Source organism: Apteryx mantelli, chromosome 17 (assembly GCF_036417845.1).
Source record: "Apteryx mantelli isolate bAptMan1 chromosome 17, bAptMan1.hap1, whole genome shotgun sequence".
Lineage (NCBI taxonomy): Eukaryota > Metazoa > Chordata > Aves > Apterygiformes > Apterygidae > Apteryx > Apteryx mantelli.
The window spans coordinates 17,644,766-17,657,132 of record NC_089994.1 but is presented as its reverse complement, the minus strand read 5'-3'; the positions used below and the strand labels follow the sequence as shown (position 1 = coordinate 17,657,132).

General features: G+C 37.1%; 1 protein-coding gene across 6 annotated transcripts in view; it reads left to right on the top strand.

Annotated features, from left to right (window-relative positions):
• HECTD4 (HECT domain E3 ubiquitin protein ligase 4) overlaps window positions 1-12,367 on the top strand; it is a 78,478-nt gene that overhangs the window by 36,511 nt on the left and 29,600 nt on the right. For all 6 annotated transcript variants that reach the window (XR_010885880.1, XM_067306824.1, XM_067306826.1 and 3 more), the window contains 21 exons: window positions 443-606; window positions 1,007-1,240; window positions 1,469-1,661; window positions 1,822-1,926; window positions 2,010-2,098; window positions 2,704-2,879; window positions 3,389-3,524; window positions 3,670-3,811; window positions 3,924-4,090; window positions 4,674-4,820; window positions 5,136-5,320; window positions 5,731-5,884; window positions 6,227-6,507; window positions 6,862-7,051; window positions 7,864-7,945; window positions 8,729-8,931; window positions 9,115-9,250; window positions 9,918-10,100; window positions 10,376-10,546; window positions 10,939-11,108; window positions 11,526-11,641. Coding sequence is in view for 5 of the 6 variants with exons in the window: in XM_067306824.1 (XP_067162925.1) it covers window positions 443-606; window positions 1,007-1,240; window positions 1,469-1,661; window positions 1,822-1,926; window positions 2,010-2,098; window positions 2,704-2,879; window positions 3,389-3,524; window positions 3,670-3,811; window positions 3,924-4,090; window positions 4,674-4,820; window positions 5,136-5,320; window positions 5,731-5,884; window positions 6,227-6,507; window positions 6,862-7,051; window positions 7,864-7,945; window positions 8,729-8,931; window positions 9,115-9,250; window positions 9,918-10,100; window positions 10,376-10,546; window positions 10,939-11,108; window positions 11,526-11,641 (3,424 nt within the window). In the remaining variant the exon portion in view is untranslated. The remainder of the gene's footprint in view (window positions 1-442; window positions 607-1,006; window positions 1,241-1,468; window positions 1,662-1,821; window positions 1,927-2,009; window positions 2,099-2,703; window positions 2,880-3,388; window positions 3,525-3,669; window positions 3,812-3,923; window positions 4,091-4,673; window positions 4,821-5,135; window positions 5,321-5,730; window positions 5,885-6,226; window positions 6,508-6,861; window positions 7,052-7,863; window positions 7,946-8,728; window positions 8,932-9,114; window positions 9,251-9,917; window positions 10,101-10,375; window positions 10,547-10,938; window positions 11,109-11,525; window positions 11,642-12,367) is intronic.

The following is a 12,367-nucleotide window of genomic DNA, read 5'->3' as shown; positions in this document are numbered from 1 at the left end:
CACTTGAATAGCTGTCACTGCCTGTAGATGAGGAGCTCTTTGAAGAGATTGAGTACCTTGTAACAACGTGGGAATTGGAGAGTTAATGAGGAAATAATGATTCCAGTCTATAGAGAAGAGTGGGGGGAGCTGGGATCAGACAAAAAGAAACTTGAATCCCACTGCCTGGAAGCTAAGACTGGGTCTGCAGGATGACAGATCTGCAGGCTGAGGACTGACTGAACCAAAAATAATTTTACTCGTGGGGATTTTTTTTTTGTTCAGGGAAGTAATGTTCAAATCCCTTCCTTCCTGTCTTGACTTGTTCTTATATATTGCTTTTAATTGTTAAAGCATTTTTTCAGTATCACTCTGTGTAAGATGTGTGTCTTATTTTGAAATAGATGAGAGAATGACTTCACAGTTGATTGATTGGTGCAACTTATCACTATTCCTACTACAGGAGTCTTCAGAGGATGTGTCAGGAGGCTTGCCGTTCTTAGTTGACCTGGCGCTTGGCCTTTCTGTGTTAGCTTGTTCTATGCTACGAATATTATACAATGGACCAGAAATTACCAAAGATGAAGAAACCTGTCAAGAGCTCTTAAGATCTAAACTATTACAAAGGTAAAAATAATAATAATAATAATAATAATAATCATATATCTGACTTCCCATGGGGTTTTTGAGAGAAAGTGGCTTTTACGGTTGTGCTCAAGTCCTATGTTTTACAGGTGATTGCTTTCATAGCTTCTTGTGCAGAGTTTGTTCAACAGCTTTGACATACCTAAAACTAAAGAAATAATCCAGAGAACAGAGGTTGTGTTTTCTAGAACTAAGTAAATAGAAAAGGATTGGACCATATTTAGTACAAGCCACGATTGCTGTGCTCCAAAATAAGGCTGTATCAAGTCCTTTTTAGTAGTGTATTGTTGACTAATGCATCTTTCTGAATGTGAGAGGTGACTGTTTTAGAAAAGAACCCACAATCCTTTTCAGCTGTTCTTTTATTCATTTATTTTTCCAGATGCCAGTGGCAGGTGGAGGCTAATGGTGTAATATCTCCAGCCCTTACACCAAGTCCTTCTCCATTGCCTCTTACTATAGATGAAGATCGAGAATTTACATATCCTTCTGATGTTCTAGTGCCTCCTGTTGGACACTATTTTGATCTGCCTAGGATTAGGCTGCCTCCAGGAATCATGATAAAACTCAGGGAAATTTCAGGACGTGCTCGGCCTCAGTTTAGACCTAGTATAAAGTAAGTAGTCATTGTTTCAAACTATTTTGTTTGAAAAGTTTGGTGCCAAAGTAAGCGAATTAAAAAAGCAATGGTAAGGATGTAGGATGCCTGTCAGCTTGATGGTAGGCATTTAATATTCCATAAATACTTGTTTGTGAATGCAACATCTAGGGAGTTGTAAATATGAACTTTCAAAGTGAGCCAGTTATTGTTGCCTAATCAGTTTGGCTTTACCTATAATCCTAGGGAAGTGATTCAGCCAGAAGTAATGGAGGAGATGGTAGTTTCATGCGTGATTAAGCATTTGAATTTAGTTGATGCACTCCAGTCCCTGATAAATTTCCAGTATCAGGAAGAACATGCTGAGGAATATGATCTACTTTGTAAAATTATGGGAGAGACTTTTAAGAAGCTAAATGCCATGGAGAGACAATTACAGGTAAAAAGAAAATTACACAAAAAACTTTTTTTTTTTTTGTGAGAATAAAGACTTATTAATAGCATTTCAGAAACAGAAATACAAAATGTACTGGATTTTTTTTTTATCTCCTCGTTAAGATGAACAAATGCAATAAGTGCTATTTTTATCTCTTTATTAGAGTGTAGCTGAGCTGGAACAGAAATGGCAGAATGAGGTAGATGATGCCATGCATGGGAAGCTGGAGAACAATGTTCCATTCTTTTATGATTATCACTTCAATGAGGTAAGTATTGTTGCTGTCATGTGTGTTCATACTTCAGGCTGCTCTTTCAATACATGTTCATCCTTTTTCTTCACTTTGATTAGAGCAAGATGAAAGAACTGGAGCTTCTGTGTTCAATGAAAGAAGTTTCTTTTGATGGAAGTGATCTTGAAAATGTAGTCCTGGCATTAAGGTTAGTAGTTGGATGTGGAATGTGCCATTTAAGCAAGGTACTTAAAGATGGACAACTTTAAGCAGCTATGGAATTTCAGTGGGTTCTGTAAGTTTATTTGCAGGGTTAAAGTTGCATACATACATAAAAAGTAACAGAAATAAGCACTTAATTCTCATATTGTATCTGTGACACTTAGTGGTGTGAAACAAAAGCTGGTAGTAAAAGTTTTGAAAATGTTTTATATTCTAATTTCTTTAAAAGGCTGGTAGATCTATAGAAAGAAAACAGCCTTTGGGAATAGAGAAGTTCAGATGATCTTCTAATTGGAGGTGCAAATACCTTAATTCTTCCCATCTGTCCCACAATATCTGATTAAATTATTAGAAACATTTTTCCTAACATATTAATGTTAGTACTTTGTTATTATTACTTATTTAACAAATGACTAAATTATTTCATTGTTTTTTTTTTCTGTTTTCTACTTTGTTGGCATAAAGAATAGTTGGAGGCTACAAGGGGCATACCTTTTTTACAATAACTTTTCTCTCAATAAGGCCTGTTTTCAGTAGGCTTTAAAACATAATTGAGTTTGCTGCTTTTATTTTTCTCTTTTGTGATTTCAGGGAGAAGTTTTTTCAAGAGGTGAATTCACTGATACAGAAGTCCTCTCATCCGCTAGCTAAAACAAAAGCATTAGTTAAGAGCTTGATGAATAGAGCAGAGCTGTTATTACATGTCACTATTGCAGCACAATCTGGTATCACAAGAAGTATATCTGGTACCCCTACAGAGACTCCAGGTATGAGTAAACAATATATCTCATTACTAGCATTGTACACTTATTTCTAAGATGTATTTAGTCTATTCTAAATTATTCTTTTTCTCTTCTCTTCTCTTTCACTTAAATTAAAATTAAGAAGTAATTTTTTTAATTTACTTTTTCAAATCAAATTAATTTGTTTACAGTGAATGAAACAGAACCTTTGTTTTCTAATTGTCATATTGATGGTAAATTAAGCTTTTGGTCATAATATGGAGAATTTAAACTTTAATCTCCTGAATTACTGAAATAAAATGTGTAACCTAGTCAAAAAAAAAAAAAAAAAGCTAACTTGAAATAATACCTGAAAACACATGACAATAGAACAGGAAAGCTCTCTGAACTGAGCTGCAAGTTCTTGCTAAGCATGTGTTTCCCCCATCCTGTCTTACAGTTTTTGCTGGAATGTGCACACTGATTTTAAAAACAGTTTGTGAATAACCTCCTAGACTAGGAGTGACATGCTCTCCTATTCTGTAATATTGCAGCTTGTAAATCAGCATCTGAAACAAAAGTGATATCTCACGCAGTACGCCAGCCTGTCTTTCTTCGCAGTATGTCGGCACCATCTGACTTAGAAATGATTGGTAACGAAGATCTCGAGTTTGCTAGATCAAGTCAAAGGTATACAAGGGCTTATGCCACTGAGCTGCTTTAGAATAGCATGGCCGATATTTTTTTAAATCTTCATAAACTTTGCAGATGTAGCACATCATTTTCATTGGATCAACTTACAGCTAGCATGTCTAACTAGCCTCTATTCTCGTAGGCGACGCCATGTTACCAGCCACAGAAGCAGCTCTTTCACTCTTCTTCAGTCATTGACCATTGAGGACAGCAAAGATAAACCCACGTACAGTGTCTTATTGGGGCAACTGTTTGCTTTCATTGGAACAAATCCTGACCAAGCGGTATGTTATTCTGAATATGCTAAATTGTTATATTTTCCAGTCTAAACTTTTGCACTGAGTGGAGGTGTGTCTTGTTTATGTCTCATTAACAAAAAGAAAAATTATCTCATAGGTATCCAGCAGCAGTTTTCTGCTAGCCGCTCAGACGAGGTGGCGTCGTGGGAATACAAGGAAGCAAGCACTAGTACATATGAGAGAGTTGCTGACAGCAGCTGTTCGGGTTGGTGGTGTGACGCATCTTGTAGGCCCAGTGACCATGGTACTTCAAGGAGGACCAAGGTTTGTTTGCTTCTCTAAAAATAATTAAATGTTTAGATCTTTGTACAAGATGGTAAACTGCATTGCACCAAGACAAGCTGTAAGAAGTGACTAACTGTCAGGCTCAAATTCCCAGAACTGTACCCACAACAACAAATTTTTTTGGCCTTTGTGGGGTAAAAGGCTGAAACTTTAAAAAAATACATATTTTTTTGAAATTAGATTAATTTTCCTTCATATTGGGATGATGCGTCCACAAGTATGTATTTAGGGTATGTTATTTTTTTGACTAATATTACATTCACGTTTATTAGATGTTAGTAGTAGATTAGCTGATCCTAATACTGTCATCTGAATTTGATAGCGATTTTGTAAGAATTTTGTTTGTTGTCAAATTTCACTTTTGTTTGAGCTAAAACTACAATAGTATCTTGCTGCATATGTTTTATATGAAAACATTAAATAAACAACTAGTGATTTTTGCCTCTGAATCTTCCACGAGTTATTTTTAATATGTGTTGGGGTTTTTTGAAGCTGTATTTGGAAGTTTCTTCATTTCATTTAACCTAGAAAGCCATGATTTCAAATGTCTGACTACCAACAGAATTGAAGAGCTCACGTGTGGTGGGATGGTGGAACAAGTCCAGGAAGCTTTTGGAGAGACTATGACGTCTGTGGTCTCGCTGTGTGCTCGCTACCCCATTGCTTGTGCAAATAGCATTGGCCTCTTATGCACTATACCTTACACAAGGTACGAAAGTATTTCTTTCAGAAAGGGAAAGAAATAAACCACAGTTGTCCTTGTTTGGTTTTGCCTTAAGGGGAGAAACATTATAGAATATAAACGTACTCCCTTTCTTGATGATGAGTATCTGAGAATATCCTGTTTAAATTTTCTCTGAGTACAGAATTTGATGTGAGGAGGGCAACGGAGAGACAGAACTGTCTAGTTTTGCAAAGTAAAGTAATTAACTGCTGAGTTAACAGCAAATGTTGGATGCTCTGTGTCTGTAGGTAGTGACTGAAAAGTTACCTTGGTAAAACTTGAATTTCTCCTCTCACACAGGAGCGAAGAGAAGTGTTTGGTACGCAGTGGCCTGGTACAGCTTATGGACCGGCTCTGCAGTTTAAGCAGCCAGACAGAATCCAGTTCAAATGAAAAACAGACTAAGAAACAGAAGGTGGCCACCATGGCTTGGGCTGCCTTCCAGGTGCTAGCCAATCGGTGTGTTGAATGGGAGAAGGAAGAAGGTAGGAATACTGCCAAATATATTTCTGTTGTATGCTTTAGAATTGTGCAAGTACATGAGAAGTGGAAAATGTTTCTAAAATAGGGCATTCACTCACCACTGACTTCAGTAACATTCGGGTTCTTAGAACTCAAAAGTGGATATAAAAATGGGAGGGAGTCTTTAGCTTCTTTCCCCCCCTCCTCCTGTGTATTTTCCAGAATTATTTAAATAGATAGAGACTTAGTATTAAGAAAATAAAAGTTGAATGCAGTAATTTTCATTATGCTATTATGCTGTTTTATATACAAGTGCACTATAGCAAAATAAAAATAATTTTGGTTGTTTTCCATTTGTGGGAAGGAATTGGTAGATGTGTGCATTCATTTGTTTGTGTGATTTACAATTGTGTATCTTGCATTATCTTTAAAGGTGGTTCAACAGAAGCTGTTCACTCTGGTCTGGCTCGTCAGGTTTCCAGCCTACTCACCAATCACCTTGCACGGGCGACGGAGTGTTGTGGTAATCAAGCTGCAGGAAATGATGCACTTCAAGATGTTCTCAGTCTTCTCAATGACTTGTCAAGGTAGTAGGCTTTTGTCTCTGGAGGGTTTTTTTTTTTTCTCTGTATGAAAGCAGTTCTTTTGGATTTTTTTCTGTTGACATTAGTGAAGATAAAATAACTTTCAAAACTGTTCTAAAACATAACTGTAAACTGACACTTATTCAATCTTCATGTTTAGTCTCTCAATGCTATCAGGTATTGCTAAAGAAATGTTGCAGATAAGGTCTTGTTGGAGATAAAATTGTCTTTTTTTTAAATCTTGTAAATAACCAATTTTTGATTGTTTGTTTTTAATTTCAAGAGCATTATCAAACATTCCATTTTTTTTCCAGTAGAGGTCATCTGGGTTTTTTCCCTTTTCAGGAGTCACATAGGTAAAGCAATCCTGAGCCAGCCGGCCTGTGTGTCCAAACTGCTGTCGCTTCTCTTGGATCAGCGTCCTTCTCCAAAGCTGGTCCTTATAATCCTCCAGTTGTGTCGTGCTGCACTTCCTCTCATGAGTGTTGAAGACTGTGGAAATGTGGAACTGCCTCCCTGGAGTTACTCTGTACCCTCTCTGAACAGTGAACAGGATGATCCCAGTGACCCAGCCTCCAAGATTGCATCTCTGCTGTTAGCAAAGCTTGCAGATTATGTGGTACCAGGTACTGGCATCCTTCTGTGTCATACCAATTTGAGAAATTACCAAGCAAGTCATATTTTTGCAAGGAGCTTTTGTGTTGACAGAAGGCTTGGGTAGGAAAACGGTGTATGAGACGTCAGCATTCAAAGGTTATATTTCTGTGACCTTCTATCTGCCTCTTAATGTAACATTTTTCTGACAAAGGTGTGCGTCACAGTGATGTTTTAATGTATCTGAGGATGTGGGTTTTTTGTTGTTGTTTTGGGGGTTATTTTTCTTTGTAATTACTTTTAAGGCCAAGAAAGTTTGTTAGCAGAGCAGGTTTCAAAATAAATGCTTGCCTCATGCTTTTATTTTTCCCCCTTTCTGCATCAAGGATGCCAGACGGTTCTTTCTCCAACTGCTTCTGAACCAGATACTGCTTTGGCAAAAGCCAGCCCTAAAAATTCTATAAAAGGGGATAAAGATCCTGGAGAGGAAAGCGAGGCAGTGGATGGTAAACTTTCTATTTTTATTCATAAACGGGAAGACCAGTCATCCCATGAAGTCCTTCAGCCATTACTGAGGTAATCTTAACTCAGTGGATTAGAATTAACAACCAATTCAGGCATTTTCATTTCTGTTCATTTTTTAGTGCTACAGCCGTAGAAAGACGCATCCTAGGCATGATAGTAAATGAGAAGGCAGAATGACTTCCCAATCCTGTTATATTTACTGACAAATAATAAGATTATGCAAAAGTAGGTTATAGGGCTGATGCTCAGCATGCTGTTACCTGGATAAAAATACATACCACTATACTGAATTTGTGGTAAAGCTGTAGCAGAAATAATCTAAATCCCAATATTCCCTTAACTTGTCCTTTTTATGGAAGATGATTTCGCAATGATGAGAGCAACAAGCTGAAACAGAGCAGAATATACAGATGTATGAAAAAGAAGGGGGACGTGATGAAGTTAATTGGAGCTATGGTCACATCTCCCCTCGCTCCAAGTCGGTTCTGAACTAGTGCCTTAAAATGATACTGAAAGGTGCAGTTGTTGGGTGTTCCTAGGTGAAAGATTAACTCAAAGCCCTTAGGCATTTGTGGTCAGTAAAAATCAATTTCATGATGTTTCTTTCTGGGGAGGGGAAGGAAGGGAGGGCATGCAAATAAAAATATTCAATAGTCTTCCTCATATTCCTTTTGCAAATTAGAGTACAAACTGGGTATGTCCTTAACTATGGAGTATTTCTGTTATTGCTAAGCAACTCAACTGCAAGGGTTTCTTTGAAATCCTTTAAAAATACATGTAATATATTAAAGTGGGCTTTATAGTTCAGATTTTTTTTTCCACAATGAAAATAATGTTAATGCATTTTATTTTCACTCTTATAGTAGCTCAGAAGGTCGCCCATTCCGACTAGGAACTGGGGCCAACATGGAGAAAGTGGTGAAAATGGATCGAGACATGACTAAAGTAAGAAACAGAATAAATAGGAAATTATTCAACACCTTTAAAAACTGATAGCCAGTCAAAATTTTCAGTTTTCATTGATGTTAAATCCACTTTATTAAATACTGTTTTCTATTTTGTTTTAGTTTGTGGAACTGTTTAAAAAGATGACATATATATATATATATATATATATATATAAAACATTTATTTTATTTATATATATACATATATATATAAACAAATATATATAAAAAACGTGTGTGTGTGTTAGTTAGCATAACAAAATCATTGATGTAAATAGAGTGGCAAGTACTGAAAAAGAATTTCAGCTAATGCATTCTCCAACCATTGTAGGTCAGGGTTAAGGACCTTTAATATTCACTTTCTGTAAGTGTTTAATGCAAGTTCATAGTATGAATTTTAAAGCATGTATTTAAATTCAATTTTCCTATTTATTTCAAGACGTTCTCTCAAGTATTTACACCAGAAAGACTCATGTTTGGGTTTGGGATGTTTTTTCATTTATTTTGTTTTAATCAAAGAAGAGAAACTATACCATTAAGCTAAGAATGGAATATCTAAAAACAGTGAATCCACATTGATCTCTGATATCCTTGTAGATGAGAAGAAACAACAGAGAGAATGTATGTCTCATGACCGTGACTAATATATAAACAGGAAGGTGTTTTGATTTGTTTATGATACTTTCGCATATGCAGAGGGAAGAGCAGTAAATGCATCTTATGGTGTGGCCAAAACAGAGGTAACGTTAGTATTTCTCTTGTGTGACGATTTCATTTTCAGAGCGGCTGCTGTGAAGTTATTACAGAAGAAGCTGCTGCAGCTCTCCGAAAGGCAACTAAGTGGGCACAGTCTGGTCTAATAGTTAGTGTTGGGCCACCCATAGAAACTGTCAATCCAGAAACCACTAGTGGGCTGTCCACTGGGGACAAAAAGAAGACCGCACAAACCTCTATTTGCAGGGAGAGGAATTCTGAGCTTGCCAGGTAGGTGACTTTGATTCTGTAGATTTTTCTTTTCCATATGTCATTATTTGTAGCACTCTAGAAAATAATCTGGAGGTTCTTAAACTTCCCTTTTTTGTGTTGTGTATTGCTCCTAACAACTGAAGCGTCTTTCCTTCTCCTGTTTTGAAATTAATGGGCAAATGGTTATCTCCTCCTGTATAGGACGGATCCTGTGAGACCATTTATCAGTGGTCACGTTGCAAACAGCATGGCAGCAGAGGTGATTGCTTTGTTACATAGCTTGTTGATGGCACCAGAATCAAATGCAGCTCAGATATGGACAACGACTGCTGAAAAGGTAAGCAAACAGAGGATTAGGTTTGAAATTGTACAACAAGCATGTACTCTATAGTTTAAAAAACTAAATTATTAGCAGTCTCCTGAGATAGTCCTTTGTACTTTACTTACTGTAATTCTTCAGTCAAGGATGTGTAACTGCATAGCAGCAGCCCTTTCTAATAGTCAGTATTTAACTGTCATCTTGGGATGGCTTAAATAATCAAAAAAATTCCAACAATAAAGAATATGCTGTCATTTTTCAGCACAAATGTAACTTGTCATTCTTTTCAATAATTAATAATGCTGTTAGTTTAGGTAGTTATCCTCCCTTTGCCATTCAGTCCTCTTTGCCATGACCCCTGAAGGTCTAAAATATTGGCTGGAAAGCGTAGTGCTTTGCTTTTATGTTCCTTTGAATCCTGTAGCACATAATCTGCTGCTTAGGGTAAGTCCTTGAGAGAAGACTTTTGTACATATATCTCTGTGATTCTAAAAGGTATTAGGGAATGGAGCTGGCTTTGATGATATTCGCACTTCAGAGGACTCAGAATATGATGAGTTATGTAATTTTCTTCAAGAGCAAAAATAATTCTTCAGAGACTGTGTGTGGGCTGGAGGCTTGGGGTGTTGGTTTTTGTTTGATTTGTGCTTTGAAGTCATCTGGTATTTTTCCTTTCTACCTTCAGGTTCTGTCTCGGGCTCTGATGTACATTCCACAACTTGGGAAATATGCAGAGAGTATTTTGGAGAACGGGAGTAGCAGTGGAAGGAAACTTGCTAAACTTCAAAGAATTGCTCGACAGGCGGTAGCTGCCCTTTGTGCTCTGGGCGGCTTTAAAGAGACAATTAAAATAGGTTCTGAAGTTCAGGTAATTCACCATCTTTTACATTTTATACCTTAAATGAGAATTGATGCTTTTGACCATTGTATTGCACGCGTTAGCATACCTGTGAAGCAGTGTTGCTGATTGCCTGCAGTTGTGAAGCAGTGTCAAAAATATTTGTGGAGATTGCTATTGCGTATTATTTCCAAGTTTGCTAAAATACCCAGATGTAATTTTGTGTTGAGCTGGTGCACAGTGTTAAACACTGTGTTTCTTATTTGTGAAGCCTTAAACTTTATGCGGACCTTCTTTGGTTGTAGGTTTTAGGTAGAGGAATAGCAGGAAGCATTGGAGTGGTGGCATCTATTAATGAACAAGAAGGTATAGCAACGGTCAAATTTCCACCTACCAATGTAGACGGTAGAAAGACCTCACAAGCATCAGACACGTTAACTATTCCATTATCTAGGCTCTGTGTTCCAAGATCTGAGGTACGGTAGTTTTAAGAATCCAATATTAAGTATAATATGATTTTATTTATTTATTTATTTATTGGTCACAGTGTACTGGCAATTAATCTGCAACATGTAAAAGGCCTGTTTCATCTTTGGTTAAAGATGACTTATAAAGTTTGCCTCATTATTTTAAACATCTCTTAACAATACCTATATTTAAGTTCTCATCCAAGTAACACAAATATTCATCTTTCAATGCTTAAAGATGTTCCATTGCATACTGTGTTGTTTTTTTCTTTTTTGGCTTGTGTTTGGTGCTGTTTTTGTAATAGTACAAAATGAGAATTAACTCCAGGTAATAAAACGCCCTCATTTCTTAGAAACTAACTACTTGAATTTAACTTTTTACCGTGCCCCCCCACCATCAGGCATTGCCTCTTCATAAACTGTCCATTACTGAGAAGGTAGTACAGGCAGTCCAGTCCATGTTGCTTCCTCAGGAGGGAAGTCTATCTATTCACACCTCACTTCCTGCAACAGGAGATGGCTCAACTCCAGTAATGGCAGTGGTCCGGCTTCTTGCTGAAATAAGAACTAGGTGAGTCGTTGTTTTTTTGTGCAGCACTTCAGTCTGTTGTGATGCTGTACAAAATGTGTTCAAGAAAACTGCATACCTTCTTGTTTTCTTCCTCTGTCAATATTGGCTTATGACAGGAGGGGACAATGTAAAAATTCTCTTTTCTTCCATAAGAAAACTTAGTGTCTGCATGTTGTTAAAATGAGCACCAAAAGTGAGATGCCTCCTGTAAAACAGGCAATACATTGAGCAAATGCTATGAAGCAGGGGAAAGGTGGTGTTGTGGAAGTTCCAATGGATAGCTAAGCGACCACACAAAGAAATAGATCAGTTGGCGTTCTTCCTTTAAAAATGGTCTTGAATTCAATACATGTGAAGATAACTTTGAATTCAGCATACACTTTTGTAATGCTTTAAATAAATTATTTTTACATTAAGAGCATGCCTGGTGATGGCTCAGCTATTAGAAGACAGCTTGTTCTGTGAAGAATTTATTCAACAGTGTCCAGCTGCTGTAGAAGTTCTTAATTTGGTAGCACAGGAGTGCAGCCCTGGTAGGTATTCAACACATCCTTGCAGCTTCACTGTCATACTCAGTGTGGAGACATAGCAGCTTTCAAAACCATTTCAATGTTTTGTCCTCCAGCTACTTAAAGTTTATGATAGGTAGCACAATACAGCGTGGGTCGGTATAGTTGAAGCTGTTAACGTAAGAGGAGCTAATAATCAGGCTAAATCATTTAAAAATTAGGCATAAGGTTTAGACCCAAAAATAACTATGCTATTATGACAGAGGATGGGACTAGCTGTCTGGTGCTATGTTTCCAAAATCTCTCCATTGGTCTTGCTTCTAGTGTAACCTGCTCTATATGCTTTGATATGATTATATATTTTCTGTTTATGATCTTTGCTGCTTTTTACAATGCTTTCATATATTCCTTGTTCAGCTCTTGACTTCCTTCCCCCTTGTTTAAGGAAAAGCAGTGGGCCCAGCAGAAATCTTAGTTCAAGGGCAGGTTTAGGAACATGTCGTTTTCCTCCACTGAGAGGTTCTGAGTGAAGCAAAGGATGTTAGGGTAGGAGTGAAATGGATTTCGGTTTGACTTCCAGTGTGAAAGGGAGCGTGCTGATTTTTGTCAGTAGGTGTAAATTCTCTTGACTTCCTGCTTTTGCTGGCTAAATGAACTTTATATGCTTTTCAGTTAACATAACCAAATATAAATCAAACATGAGGAAAGCCGTTACTTAATTTTGTTTATTAGGCGAGTGAGATATTTGAT